This window comes from Dasypus novemcinctus, chromosome 15 (genome assembly GCF_030445035.2).
Source record: "Dasypus novemcinctus isolate mDasNov1 chromosome 15, mDasNov1.1.hap2, whole genome shotgun sequence".
Classification (NCBI taxonomy): domain Eukaryota; kingdom Metazoa; phylum Chordata; class Mammalia; order Cingulata; family Dasypodidae; genus Dasypus; species Dasypus novemcinctus.
Genome location: NC_080687.1, coordinates 12,345,111 through 12,360,231, shown reverse-complemented (window position 1 = coordinate 12,360,231; position 15,121 = coordinate 12,345,111). Strand labels below are relative to the sequence as shown.

Below are 15,121 nucleotides of genomic sequence, written 5' to 3'. Positions count from 1 at the left end.
AGCAGACTATGATAAGTTAGAGATATATAATATAAGCCCTAAAGCAAGCATTAAAAGAAGTGAGGGTTAGTGGCTGTGGCTCAATTAGTTGGGTCCCCATCTACCTGGGTTCACATCCCGGGGCCTCCTTGTGAAGGCAGGCTCGCCCACATGCTGCAGAGCACCTGGCCCTCAGGCACTGCAGAGCGCTGACTCAGCAAGGTGATGCAACAAAAGAGGGAGACAAGCAAGAACACAGAGGAGCGTGCGACGAATGGACACAGAGAAGAGACAGCAAGTAAGCCGCAAGGGAGGAGGGGAAATAAAATAAATAAATACACAGAAGAATGCACAGCGAATGGACACAGCGTGGACAGCATGCAAAAAGCCACAAGGGAGGGGGATTGAAAAAAAAGTGAATAAGCCAATAGTGGAGATAAAATGGCATTATCAAGCACAGTTAATCTATAAGAAGCCAGGAAAAGAGGCAAAAGAGCAAAAAACAAATGAGACAAATAGATAACTATTAGCAAGATATGGACAGTTTAAATCCATCCATTTGATAATTACATTCAATGTAAATGGTCTAAACACCTCCAGTTAAAAGTCAGAGATTATCAGGTTGGATAAAAAGCAAGACCTAATCCAATGCTGTCTAAAATAAACCCACTTTAAATATAAAGGTACACAGATCGGTTAAAATAATAGGAAATATATATACTCTGTGAACACTAATTTAAAAAAGAAGTAATGTGGGATGCAGATGTGGCTCAACTGATTGAGCGTCCGCCTACCATATAGGAGGTCCAGGGTTCAATACCCAGGGGCTCCTGGCCCATGTGGTGAGCTGGCCCATGCGCAGTGCTGCCATGCACAAGGAGTGCCATGCCATGCAGGGCTGTCCCCTGCGTAGGGGAGCCCCATACGTAAGGAGTGAGCCCTGCACGAAGAAAGCATAACCTGCCCAGGAGTGGCACTGCACACACGGAGAGCTGATGCAGCAAGATGACGCAACAAAAAGAGACACAGATTCCGAGTAGTGCCTGACAAGAATACAAGTGAACACAGAACACACAGCGAATGGACCACAGAGCAAAAAACGGGGGGTGGGGGTGGGGTGGGGGCAAGAGGAGAGAAGTAAATAAAAGTAAATCTTTTTTTTTTTTTTTAAAGTAATGACTACATCAATATCAAAGTAGACTTTCGGACAAGAATTATACAAGGGTATAAATGGGACTACACATAAAGATTAAGGAGGCCATTTTACCAAGAAAGCATGGTAATCTTAAATGTATATGTATTCGACAATAGACCATCAGAAAACATAGACAGGGGAGCGGATGTGGCTCAAGTGGTTTAGCGCCTGGTTCCCACATGATAGGTCCTGGGTTCACTTCCCAGTGCCTCCTAAAAAAAAAAAAAAAAAAAAACAAGCAACAGGCAAACAAAAAATCGAACTCAGCAGAGCCGATGTGGCTCAGTGGTTGAATGAGCAGCTTCAGCACCCTCTCTCAATAATTCATAGAAAAGGTATACGGAAAACAGGGAAGGTGGTGGAAGAGTTAGACAGCATTATCAGTCAATACAGCAGAAGATGCATGCCTTGGAAGTGCATGTTGAACACTCACCAAGACAAATGGGGGTGGATGGGCGGTCGGCCTCCTTGAGGAACAGGACCACGTCGGGCCCAGTGTTGGCCTGGCGCTGACAAGCTGGACGTGCAGGGTCCAGGGCAGCAGGGGTGATGGTGAGTGGGGCCTCCTGCTTTCACCCATGGGCCCCTCGGCCCATGCCTCCTCCTCCTTGGAGAAACACACCCCAGTAGAGGGCTGATACCCGCCTCCCGAGGGATGGCCCCGCGTCTTTCTGCCTTGAGAAGGCTGTTCCAGTGTGGAGTGGATGCCAGGTGGTCTGATGTGTGCTACCACATGCCATGGCGGTGCCCGCTCCTAATCCTCCTTCACCGTACTGTGGGCCCTGCCAGATGGAGTGAGGCACAGGAATCCGTGCCTGTGGCCCAGGCCTGCCACACCCCGTCCCGGCCACATGGTGACCAAGGCTCTGGGGGGCTGGACAGGTGTGGCCCGCAGAATTGTAAGGATGGCTCCCCAAGATTCTGGCCCCACCTGCTTAGCAAACCCTGTTGCAGGCACTGCTGCAGAGCAATTTTACAGTGGTCTGTGCAATCCCAACTCTGTTGACCTTGGAACACTGAGCTTATCTGGGTGGACCTGCTCTAACTGCAGCATCCTTTAAAAAGGAAGATCTTTCTCTGGATGGTGGCTGAAGGGGAGACAGAGACTCAAAACACAAGAAGCATTTGAGTTGCTGTTCCTGGCTTTGCAGATGGAGGGAAACGCAAGCCAAGGAATGCACGTGGCCTCTAGAAATTGTGACAACTGCCAGCTGACAGGAGAAGGAAATAGGACATTTGTTCTGCAGCTGCGTGGAACTGAGTCCTGCCAACAGTTGAATGCGCCTGCATGCAGACACGAGTTTACCCAGCAGGCCTGAGTCTGCTGGCCTTAGAAAGGCTTCCTTGCAGTGGGTGGCCCTGGTTGGCATCCGGGAAGTTGGATGTAGGGAGGATTCCCCCCATTTCCTGGTAATACGGCTCGTGGTGCCTGAACTGCCTGTGCAGATAATATGGTTTATGCGGGACCTCTTCTCTCCCTCTCGGAGCCTGGAGTTTTGGAATGTGTCAGACACATGATGCTCATGTGGCCAGCCCTCAATAAAAGCCCTGGGCATGGAGTCTCTAGTGAACGTCCCTGATGGAGATCGTTTCACAGGTATTGTCACAACTTGTTGGGAGAATTAGGCGTGCCCTGTGTTACTCCACTGGGAGAAGCCCCTGGAAGCTCACGCCAGGTTTCCTCCAGAATCCGCCCCACACGCCTTTTCCCTTTGCCCCTTGTTCACTGTGTCTGTTCACCTGACAAGCTTTAGTCGTGAGTGTGACTACGTGCTGGAGTCCACGAGCCCTCCTAGTGAATCATCAGGCCTGGGTGTACCCCAGAGCGCCCCTTCGCCAACCCAGGCTGGAAGCGGATTCTCCCCCAGTGGCTGCAGAAAAGAGCCCCAGCTGGCCAGTACCTGGATGCCAGCCTTGGGAGACCCCTGCTGCCCTGGACCCTGACATGCAGAGCTGAGAGCACACATGCAGTGGGAGACGCTGCTAAGCGTGTGGTGATAGGTTACGGCAGCAAGAGAAGAGGAACCCAAAGGCAAGCCCGTATTTTGATTAGGGCTCAGTCCCCGTGGGGGTGGACGGGCGGTCAGCCTCCTTGAGGAACAGGACCACGTCGGGCCCAGTGTTGGCCTGGCGCTGACAAGCTGGACATGCAGGGGCAGAGGAGCCGCTTCCGCTGTGGCGAGTGGAGTGCCTGCTGCTGGTGCACATCTGCCTTCCCTCGGCCTCCCTGAGGCTCGGGTCATTTGCCCATTGGGCCAGTTCCCGGGTGGCCGGTGATGCAGGCTGGCTGGTTTTGTCACCCTTGCTGTTCGGTGCCTCTTCCATGGTGCCTTACTTTTTGTGGAGCGTAAGTTAGTATGTGATACAAAAATCTTCACTTTTCACCCATTCCCTAATTCCCGTCCACACACCCTATATTTGTCAGCCAAAGGGGGTGCTGATGCGAAGTACTGGAACTGTCGGCTTTTATAAAGGGTATTTATTTGGGGTAGAAGCTTAAAGTCACAAGGCCCTAAAGAGTTCAACTCAAGGTACCAGAGAGGTGCTTTCTCACCCAAAGTCTTTTGCCACAAGTTGGCGCAAGATGGAGGGCGACGTCTGCGAGGCTTCAGCCTTCCGCTTTCCTCTTGAGGCTCTGGTCCCAGCTTCTGTTCTCAGCTGCAGGATGGCATAAGGCTGTCTCTCTCTCCGGGGCTTGTTTCTTTCTGAGCTCAGCTGCTCTGTTCTCTTCACAAGGTGAGCTGTCTTCCTGGGGCTGCGGGATCCTCTGTATCCTCTCTGTGTATTTACTTCTGTGTGAGAGGCTGTTTCATCAGCCCACCAAGGGGCTGGGACTCAAGGCTTTTGCACTCCAGTGACGTGGTTGAATCAAAGCCCTCATCTTAACACAGTTTAATCAGAGGTCTCAGCTGAATCTAACACAGTCAAAGCGTCATCACACCCAGAGGAACCGGCCAGTTTACAAACATAATCCATCTCTCTCTTTGGAATTCAGAAATAGTATCAAACTGCTCCATGGCCTTATCCCAGGCCTCCTTATCTGTGATCTGCCAGTTCTTTTCCTTCCAGTCCCCTGTCCGAGCGTGCAGGATGGTGACCGCTGCCCAGGTATTGCTACATATTTGCACTTCAGTCTATTTCTCTCTACACATAAAGTGGGACGAATTGGGCGGAACTCAGAACTCTGCCTTTTGGAAAGGTTTCTCCATTCCACTGACTGACGGCCGCCCGAAAGGCTGTTGTAGTGCAGTGAGGTATGCGCTACGTACCTCAGAAGAAATCCCAAACCTGTGGGTGTGAACCCATGGAAAGCAGCATCTTCTGAATCTGTTACTTTAGTTAAGGTGTAGCCCGCTGAGTAAGGATGAGTCTCAATCCTCATTATCCCTGGGGACATAATAAAGAGAAAGCCATGGGGAAAAGCCACAAACAATCAGCGGACACCCAGAGGAGAAGGGAGAGGACATTGCCACGTGATAGAACAACCAAGGAGGCCAGCACGCCAGTGACCCCTGGGGGAAGCAGCCTTCTAGCCTCTGCGACGGAGCCGATGCGTTCCTGTTGTTAGCCAGCCCATGGCGCGGTGTTGGTCATAGCAGCCTGGAGACGAAGACGCAGCCACGGTCCATCTCGGCTTGCCCCTGCTTACCGAGCTGACCCACCTGTGCCCGTAGCTGGTGCTTCCCCTCCTCCATCAGCTGGGTGTGCAGGACTGCCCATGTGGCTAGAGGTATGACCCAGCGGGGAGTGCTCTGCACCCATGGCAGGTGGGTGACGTGATCGCAGTCTGGGCTCTCTGCTTAGCAGCTATTTGCACCCCCTGGGTGTGCTCCAGCCTGGCCACGGGTGTACCGTATCATCTCACGGGGGCTAGTGCTGGTTTGGCTTAATAACTTGGCTGGCACGCTCAGTTCTCTGCCGGGAACCTTGAACAGGAGGACCCAGTAACACCAAGAGCTTTCATCAAAGGGCATATACTCTGCTGTGGATGGCACAGCCTCAGTCTAGAAGCCCAGGTGCCTGCATTTGGTTCTTCCATGGGGGCATGCCGTGCCCACACTGCATTTTATCCACCCCAGCTCCTCTGTGCCACCCAGTGCCCCTTGGATCCTGCGGCCTATGTGGCTGGGCTGCTTGCACCACAGCCTGCACCGGCTCCAGCGCCCTCCCTCCCCGGCCCCAGGTTGGCAGCCTTCCATGTCACCTGGTATTTGGGCCAGAGCAGTATTCCTAGGTGTGCTGCCCCCAGAACCCATGCCAACAAGTACTGTGCTTCCTTCTTTGTAGGAGGGGACACGAGATGCAGCCGTTTGTCTTGTTCTCAGGAGGACATCTCACCGTGCCTCCTGACCACCGGATCCCTTAAAACTTCACTCTGGTCTCCAGACCCTGGCTCATCAGGTTTATCTCCCATAGATTGGAGCCTGTTGATCTTAGCAGGGCCTGCAGTGCACCAGCCACCCCTCCTCGCTCTGTCCAGCCAGCACCTTGTTGTCACTCCCTTTCCCCGCTTGCCAGGCCCAGTGGATTCTGCTGGGAATTATCACTCGTTACTGACGTGGCACCCAGGCAGAGGAGTGCAGGCGGCTGCTGCAGGGGCACCTGTTGCCTTGTGAGGGAGCCTTCTGCAGCATCTTCCAGTTCAGCGGTGTGCTAGCCCAGAGCGTCCTGGGGGAGGCGGGGGGTTGTAAGGAGGTGTTTGCCTGCAGCATCATCAGGGACATCCATCTAGAAGCCCTCATCCAGTTTTCAGGCCCCAGGTTCTCTCTTTACACAGTATACCTGCTTTGGGTGAGACTCAGATGTTTGGAGAAGTGTAACTCACAGGCAGGTCGTCAGCCCATGGTGAGAGGGCGCCTGCCTCCGATGAGGTGGTCGCGAGGCACCACACCTCCCCCTGGCTCCGTTGTTCTCACGCGGCTGCTCACCACTTGTTACGGGCTCCATCTCCATCGTCTTGGGCAGGCATCAGAGCGACTTTGCAGTAGGAACCAGTCACCTCTGCTGGTTTTTTACGCGTTCTTCCTTTGAATTTTCCACACGTCTGCACCATTGCACTTGCCACAGCACCTCCCGCCACTGGACATTTTCCCAGGTCACTACCAGTGAAATCTTCGGCACCTCAGCACAACCTGTGCCACCCATGCCCTGCCCGTCACTTAGGACCACGTCCTTTTCACCTGCCGAGGGGATGTGAGCAAGCCCCCAGTCCCCATCTACCACCTGTTTTCTCAGACAATCTGGGTGCCGCTTGTGTCAGCCCCAGTGCTCCAGAAGCAGACGCCAAGCCAGGTTCCTGGGTGAGGTTTTATGAGGGGGAAATGCCTGTGTGAGAGGAAGTAGGGAGGGCACAGCAGGCCTCTGTCCTCAGGGAGGTCCACACGGCCTTGGGGAGTCCTTGTCTTTCTCTGTAGTCCTCTCTTTCTCCGAGGTATTTTATTCTGCTTTCTTGCTCTGACTGGTCAGTCTCCGGTTCACGAGGAGGGGCTGTCCGTTTCTGTGGGTGTCTTAGTGCCACCTCCAGACTCCTAGGGAAAGACTCTGGCCCAGGTCCAGCTGTGTCTTGCAGTCCAGTTCACAGTTCCGCGACCAAGGCCGTCTCCTCTAATTGAGATGTTTCCACGAAAGGTGGACAAAACCACAGGCAACCCCGACACGCCCTGTAGTCTAATCTTTAAATGTTTGGTTAGGAATCTACTTTTACTCAGCACATAGAAGAATGGTTAGGGCAGTGGTAGTTCTTCCACTAAAAGTATCTGCTTAAGTGTTCCATTGGTGACTACTTGGATTAGTTCATTATACGTTTGTTTTTGTCATTGAGAAGCCTTTTTGGAGTAATGGTTGACTGGACATTTTCTCCCTTACCTCTTCCTAGCCCTTTTTAGTTTATTCAAAACCAGATTAGTGTCAGATAAGATAAACGCTGCATACCTCTGTTAGAGTACTTCACACTGAATTAGAAAGCCATAAAAGTCATTGCTGGGTGATTAGAACTTCTAAAAAGGAGCTTCAAAACCCTTTTTCCACAATTGCAAAGACAGCCTCTGTTGTCTTCTGTATTTAGACAAGGGTAGAAGCTCCTGAATGTGTGCTGATAGCAGTGAGGGCTGCGATTAATATGTCAGCGCCTACGTGGTGGAGCAACCGTGGTGGAGCAACCGTCTAAGTGCCCAAGGGAAATGTGTGTTTACGCATGCGGGTATAAGGTCAGCAGCTCTCTTGAATGTATAGGTTGTGCCGAGGACTGTGAAAGGCATTATGGGGGGAACAAATTGAACCTGTAGACTCTGTCCCTAAATTCAGGCAGTTTACAGTCTCAGGAGAAAAGACAGCCGTCAATTCCAGCCCCATCCCAGCACGTAGACTCACAAGCGGCTGGGAACACGTGGACAGCCCACACGCCCCTCTTCTGAGTCCTTCCCAGGCAGACCTCCCTGTGTAGGCTCAAGCCTTCTCTTGTGACCTCGTAACATCTTTAGCCTCCAGGTCTGTGAGCTGCCCAGTGCCTCCGTATCACCCAGGAACAGCTTAGCTCTGGTGCAGGGAAGGGGGTATCTTTATAAAACCAAGGGCCTTCAGCAGGGGAGGACTGGGGCGTCAGAGAAGAATCGGAGCTCTTCTGGTGGAGACAGCCAGCCAAGGCATGTGTGGGTTTCCAAGACTGGGAGGATTTGGACTTCTGGAATGACTGACAGGGACAGACATTCTCTGTGTGGCAACAGCCTGAGCCTGCTCTTAGATATGCTCCAATGCAGGCATATGGATAATCAGGACTAATTCAGTGCAAGGAAAGAAAGGAGGAAGGGGAGCTTTAGGCATGTTGGTGGCACTTCTATGTGATCTGTGTGCAATTAGGGTTCTGTGTATTAGAACAATTATAGATCCAAATAAATGCAGGTGGAAAGATGGGGAGATGCTTTATACTGACAAGTTTCTAGGCATGTCAAAGATTTAAAATACAGGAAAAGAGTGACACTTCATCCTGAATAAATAAATCCACAGTGAACGTAGAAGGGGAGAGCATATAATGCACAATCATCATTCAGCTCCTAAATCTTATGCCTATCTAAAACTCTCATTTAATTGAGTCAAAGACTTTTAGAAATTACCCTTTTGAGAAATTACTTGGAAAAAGAATTCCTGCTTGGGCCAGTTTCACAAAACAGCACCACAAGCTGACTGCCGATGAATTCAGAATCTTGGAGTGCATTTGTTCCTTAACTTAGTCATGTTGTCCTCAGGAGCTTTGCTGACCCCCCCTTTTCTCCCTCTTCTATGTGCCTCTTTATGGGCATCATTTTTTTGTGTGGCTTAATTTCCTTCCAGTTTCTATGGGATTGTTCCCTGCTGATCAGTTTACATTATTTTTCTTTCCCATACTTTATGCTTCTATTAAATTTTTCTTCTAAAGATTTATTTTATTTCTCTCCCCTTCTCCCCACACCCTGGTTGTCTGTTCTCTGTGTCTGTTTGTTGCGTCTTCTTTGTTGCTTCTGTTGTCAGTGGCATGGGAATCTGTTTCTTTTTGTTGCGTCATCTTGTTGTGTCAGCTCTCCGTGTGGGCAGCACCATTCCTGAGCAGGCTGCACTTTATTTCGCACTGGGCGGCTCTCCTTATGGGTGCACTCCTTGCACGTGAGGCTCCCCTACGCGGGAGACACCCATGTGTGGCAGGGCACTCCTTGTGCGCATCAGCACTGCACATGGGCCAGCTCCACACGGGTCAGGAGGCCTGGGGTTTGAACCACGGACCTCCCATGTGGTAGACGGACGCCCTAACCACTGGGCCAAGTCCGCCACCCTATTAAATTTTATTAATGTTTTTTTTTCCTTATGAGGAAGTCTAGTTTCTAGTTTATTTAATTGTCATTGGTTACTGTGATGTTTTGAAATTGCATGTACCCCAGAAAAACATGGTCTTAAATTGAATCCATTCCTGTGGGAGGCAGCCTGTGGTAAGTAGGACCTTTGGACGAGACTGCTTCAGTTAAGGTGTGACCCAGCTCATTCAGGATGGGTCTTAATCCTAGTGCTGGAGTCGTTTATAAGTGGAATGACTACCAGAGGGAGAGGGAGGGGGCGAGAAGGTGTGCAGGCCGTGGAAACAGGAAACTGCAATCCACAAAACCAGGAAGAGAAGAGAGAAACCAGCAGTTGCTGCCGTGTGTCTTCTCATGTGGCAGAGGAGCCAAGGCTCTGGCATCCTGTCTTTGGGAAGAAAGGACTGCCTGATGATGCTTTGCTTGGCCTCAAAACTAAGCTAATAAATTCCATTACCATTTTGTGGTATTGCTTTAAGCAGCCTCGGAAAGGAAAACAAGTTACTGTCCTGTTGCTCTAATTCTAATTCTAATTCTAATTCTCCCAGAAAGAAATGCCAACTCACAATAAACCTTTTACATTTTTGCTCAGAGCTATGTATCTAGACTTTTCATATTTCAGCACTCTTTGGGAAGGTACTTTTTCCACTACATAATTTTTATGTAAATATTGCTGTTTATTTTCTGTGGTTAGTTCTTCTCTTCAATCAGTGAATGGTTCTTGTTTTATTCTTATAATCAGAAAAACATTAGTCAGCCACATTGAGTGCTTACAATGTATGCCAGGTGCTATTCTAAGTGATTCATGAATGTAGTAATTTACTAAATCCTCAAGTGAGGTAAGTACTGTTATTACACCATTTTATAGGGAGAAAACTGAGGCACAGAGTAGTGAGGGAATTTGCTGTAAGCAGGCAGTACACCTCAGTGAATGGATGGGGTAGTATTTGTGATGAAATACAGCCAATAAGCTCAACCACCACTTTAATGCACACGTGATAGAGTAGATAAAATATTGACTCATACAATGGCCCTTTTCATTTCTGTCCTCCACGTTTGTCCTCCAGTTCGTTCTCCACATTCCGTCTCCCCAGGACCTTGTGTGAAGTCCTGCACATTTCAGTTCAGTATCACGTCCACACAAGGGCTGCCAGGACTCCTCCGATGGGCCCGTGCCCCGCCTTTCCCTTGCAGCCTTACGTTGCACTGATCACAGGTGGATGTGCGCTCTTAGCATGCAGTTTGATCAGTCTGCCCTCCCACGGGACTAAAGCTCCCTTAGGGTCTGCTTTCACCCACCGTTAAGTCCTGATCACCTCCCACACTACCTGGGGTGTGGTGAGGTGTTCAGTAAGTATTTATTAAATGAATGAACAGAGAGGTTATAAAAAAAGAAGGACGAAGCAAAAGATTTATTATATGCTTACCATATTCCAGCTTTATATACAGTACACCAGCCAATCATTGTATTGGTTAGAAATAAGTTATATTTATTTATTTATTATTTTTAACCCCCCCCAAGATGGCTCCCTTGTCTGTCTGCCTGTTGTTTCCACTCATTGTCTGCTTGTTGTATTTGCTTGTTTTTGTCTGCTTGTCTTCTTCAGGGAGCATCAGGAACCAAACCCAGGACCTCCCATGTGGGAGGCAGATGCCCAACTGCTTGAGTCACATACTCTTCCTGCTCGTTGCATCAGCTCATTTTCTTTAGGAGGCACTGGGAATTGAACTAGGGAGCTTCCATGTGGGAGGCAGATGCCCAACTGCTTGAGCCACATCTGCTCCCCAATAAGTTTCATTTTAAGCAACAGAAAACCCAACTATAGTGGCTTACACAGATAGGATATTAGTTGTTTCAAATAGCAAGAATCCCAGAGTACGCACCGTGGGGCAGGTTTGACTGCCAAAAGATGCCGTCTGGGTCCCGGGTGGAGGGTCCTTTCTGCCCCACCATCCCTGGAGTGCCACTCTCCTTGCCTCCTGTCTTACTGTAGGCAGGAAGTGAGAAGAATGAAAAAATGAGAATTCTCCTTACAAGGCTTTGTCCTTTGTTGGGGAAAAGAAGCTCTCCCCAGGACGTCCACTGATACCTTATAGGCCAGATCTGTATTCTTGACCATTCTTATCACCAAAGCAAGCAGAACAAGACGCTGAGTTTTGTGCTCTGCAGGCCCTGTGGGAAGGCAGGCAAGGAGAAGGTGGCCAGGAGTGGGTGCTGAATGCACCATTCTGCAGCCTCAGAGTCTAGCACTGTGCCTGGCATACAGCTGGCACTGCATAAAGGGTTATTTATCTCCCTCTGAGGGAGATGAGACCACCTTCCTTTCGTAGGTGTAACGGCTGAGGCTTAGGAAAGTTCTCATTTCCTTGATGTCATGAGCTAGTCAACAGTAAAGCTGAGATTCAAATTTAGGCCTTTCTGATTGACCAGGACACACTCTCATCTACAAGGGAAACCTCCGACCTGACTGGCAGCAAGGCTGGCACTGTGGAGAGCCTGTCAATTGCCAGGATACCCTGTTCATTGGGTTTTGTAGGGTTGTATGAGTAGCAGGTTTGCTGTGTGAGTAGCAGGTTTGGAATTCTTCATGCCTCTTTAAAAACACTAAGATTTTATTTTATTTCTAATTATTTCTATTTTTATTCAAGATGTACTTTTAGAGGAGGGAGGTGAGGGGGATGCCCAGGAAGGACAGCTGTCCTGGAGAGTGTGGTGCTCCTTGACTGTTCCTGGTTAAGCGTAGGCACTGGAAGCGGCTGAAGCGTGGGCTTGGGCAGGGTTATGGCGGTGAGCAGGGCTGTGGGGTGAGCTGCCGGCCCTTTCGGAGGGCAAGTGTCTGGATCTATAAATCTTTTCTTTTCCAAATTGGCATCACGTTCGCCAGTGAGGAATGTTCCAGTCCCCCTGGATGGGGGGTGAAAAGCAGGCTGCCCGTGTCCAGGGCCGGTCGGGAAGTCCCTAGGTTGTGTGCTGGGGAGGGGTCCGTCCGTCTCACGTACGGCATGGACTTTGATTTAAAACCCTGCCTCCAGGACGCTTCCGGCCCTGTCCTTCACTAGCTTGCGGACTTGCTGCCCATCCAGATTCTCTGACTCACCTTTTCCAGAGAGGAAGGGCAGCCCAGGAAGGGAGAGGAATGGAATATTAAAAGCCCATCCTCCTTCTTTCTTGGGAAGCACCCTCCTCTCCTGGATGCCTGGCGCTTGCTGTTCCCCAGGCTAGGATGGGCAAGTTCTTGGGTGCACATGGGCTTACTTCCCGCCTCCCCACTTTCAGTTCAGCTCGTGGCCTCCTTTGTATCTTAATTTAGTTTAAGCTCTGGCCACAATTTTGTGGCTCTTGTACTCTCTCCTGTTCTTAGTGCTTGTGGGCCTTTTCTGTCCATAATTGTCATTTTTATTTTTCGTGGAGAGATAGGGAAAGTCAAAATGCATGTCTTCATTTTGTCACGTTTAACTGAAACCTCTGCATACCTTATTTTCCTATAAAAGTAGGATTGTCCTATGTATATGTCTTTGAAATCTGTATAATGTATTAAGCAACCCAATAGTTGTTGCACATTTAGCTGAACCTTCACATGTAAAAATGATAGAACAATGGGAAAGAGCCACTCACTTTTCAAGAGAGTGAAATCTCTAGAATTGTTAAGAAATGAACATGCACTTTTAAAAACCTGCCTTTTCGATCTCCAGGTTGTGAGCCATGCCCTTGGTAAAGAGGAGCATCGAGCCCCGGCACCTGTGCCGTGGAGCTTTGCCAGAAGGAATCACCAGCGAACTCGAATGCGTGACCAACAGCACTCTAGCTGCCGTCATACGCCAGCTGAGCAGCCTGAGTAAGTTGTCTCGTTTCCAGAACACCTCTCTCCAGGTGGCTGGTGACTCATTAGTTTAGTATTAGGGCATTGATTTCAGTTAATCTGTTACACAGTTGTCCAAAGAAGAGACCAAGGCTTTGAAGGAACCACCTGCCACCACCTGCTCTCCTGCCCCCTTTTTTGCAGTATGAGCTCTTCTCTTGCACCTTGTCTGGTTTTCTGATAACCAATTTATGTGATTAATAGTGAATGCTAACATTGACCGACTCACAAATTATTACATAAAAATGTCTTTGTTTTTTTAAAAAATCTTCTTAAAATGTAGGTAAAATAATTGGTAAATTTTTAACTTTACTGAATTATTGAAATGAACCGATTAGTATTATTTTTAATGTACTAACAGAATGCAGGTGTTATACTTGTAACAGGTATGCCTGGGATATAGTAAGTGCTCAATAGATACTTGTTGATTGAATGAAATTCAAAATGAAACAGAGTAAATTTTAAAAGCAGTGAGATTTGCTGATTTTATCCTATTGAAAGAAATGGAGGGATCGACTTCCAAATTGAGGCCAACAGAGAAGTTGATTGTTAAATATACAAAGTACCATGTGTGTATTTATATACAGATTTATGATAAATGCAAGCATAAGGATGAAAAGGCTTTCTATTATATTTTTGGATTAATATTAAATACCCAAGTAATATTCTGTTTTTTAAGTCTCGAATATGCATGAATATGCTTTTTCCTTCCAATCTTTTTGAAGTTAGATTATTTTTCCCCTAACTTTTACATTTATAGAGTATTCCTGTTTTCTCACTTCATCCCACTCCTTTGCAATTTAGATGGTTTGCTCTGCATTTTGGGTGACAGGTTTTCACAGTTAAATTTTTCAGAAACCCTTAACTAGAAAATCTTCCATGAAGTTTCACATACTGATAGCCTCAAATGTGGAAGGGTCTTTTTCAAAAAAACTCAAATACTTGTACTTATGTAAAAAAGAACATTGCTAACTATATCGTTCCTTGAAAGAATTGTGCTTTATTGTTACTGATATATTTTTAGTATCTGTAGTCACTGATTAAGGCAGAAGTTAACGGGAAATTACTTTAAATATCTTTTAAAATAGATTTCTTCTGAAATCTGAACTAATGACAAATTGAATTTTGGTAGTGGTCATTGATAAAATATACTAATTTATATAATTATAGGAAGAAACCTTGTAAATTATTGATGGGTAAAAATGTTCCTGTTTGTGTTCATATATTTCTTTAAAAACACTTCAATCTCTTGTTTTTGTAGCTGAAATGTCTATTGGCATAAAGCATAAGTGATGAAAACCAACATAAACTGTTAAAATTTCAGTATCAAACTGCATATCATGCTGTATCATTCAGTGTCATGTTGTGTTAGATGTGCTCATGGCACCTGCTCGTCTGCATCTTCGTGAGGGAACTCAGCCCCCTCGTGCCAGGCAGAATAATGCCCCCCCCCCCAGTATGTCCCCGTCCTCCTCCTCGGAACCTGTTGACTTGTTATGTTACGTGGCAAGGGGGAGTTAAGGTTGCTAATCAGTCGACTCTGAGAGAAGGAGGTTACCCTGGGTTATCTGGCTGGGCCAGTGTAATCCCAGGGGTCCTTTAAACATAGAAGAGGGTGGCAGAAGAGTTGGCGGCAGGGTGATGTGATGTGAGGAAGCTCGACTGGCCACAGCCAGCTCTGAAGATGGAGGAGAAGGCCGTGAGCCGAGGGGTGTGGGCAGCCCCTAGAAGGCCAGGGAGGAGCTTTTCCCTAGGGCCTCCAGAAGGAGCCCAGCCTTGCCGACACCCTGAGTTTAGCCCGGTGAGACCCATTTTGACGTTTGACCTCCAGAACCGTAAGGTAATACATTTGTGTTGTTTTCACCCACTAATTTGTGTCCACTTGTTACAGCAGCAGTAGGAAACGAATACACTACCGTGGCCTTCCTTATATTTTGCACCACACAGTCCACCCCGGCTTCGTGATTGAACTAGGGGTGGGAACCCCTCTGAACAGTGAGGCCGCCTCAGTGGCACTCAGCCCTGGCCCTACATTAGAATCACTAGGGGTGCTTTAAAACATGATGTGAGGCCTCACCCCAGAGGTGGTGATTAGAATACGCAACCGGAGATGGGAGCTGCTGAATTAGATACCTGCATATTGGGTTTGAAAAGGATGGGCCGGATCAGCCAGATTGTTCCAGGCACCTAAGTTAAGACACAGTAAGTCTGCTCGTTTCCTAGGGTGCCTGCTCTGAAGTGTTATACAGGGCAGAAGACGCCACAAC

The 15,121-nt window shown here is 48.4% G+C and overlaps 1 protein-coding gene across 4 annotated transcripts in view; it reads left to right on the top strand.

Annotated features, from left to right (window-relative positions):
* Window positions 1-15,121, top strand: part of WASF3 (WASP family member 3) — a 119,154-nt gene that overhangs the window by 71,410 nt on the left and 32,623 nt on the right. For all 4 annotated transcript variants that reach the window (XM_058277031.1, XM_058277034.1, XM_058277035.1 and 1 more), the window contains exon 3: window positions 12,688-12,830. In XM_058277031.1, the coding sequence (XP_058133014.1) occupies window positions 12,698-12,830 (133 nt within the window). In that variant the 5' untranslated portion in view covers window positions 12,688-12,697. The remainder of the gene's footprint in view (window positions 1-12,687; window positions 12,831-15,121) is intronic.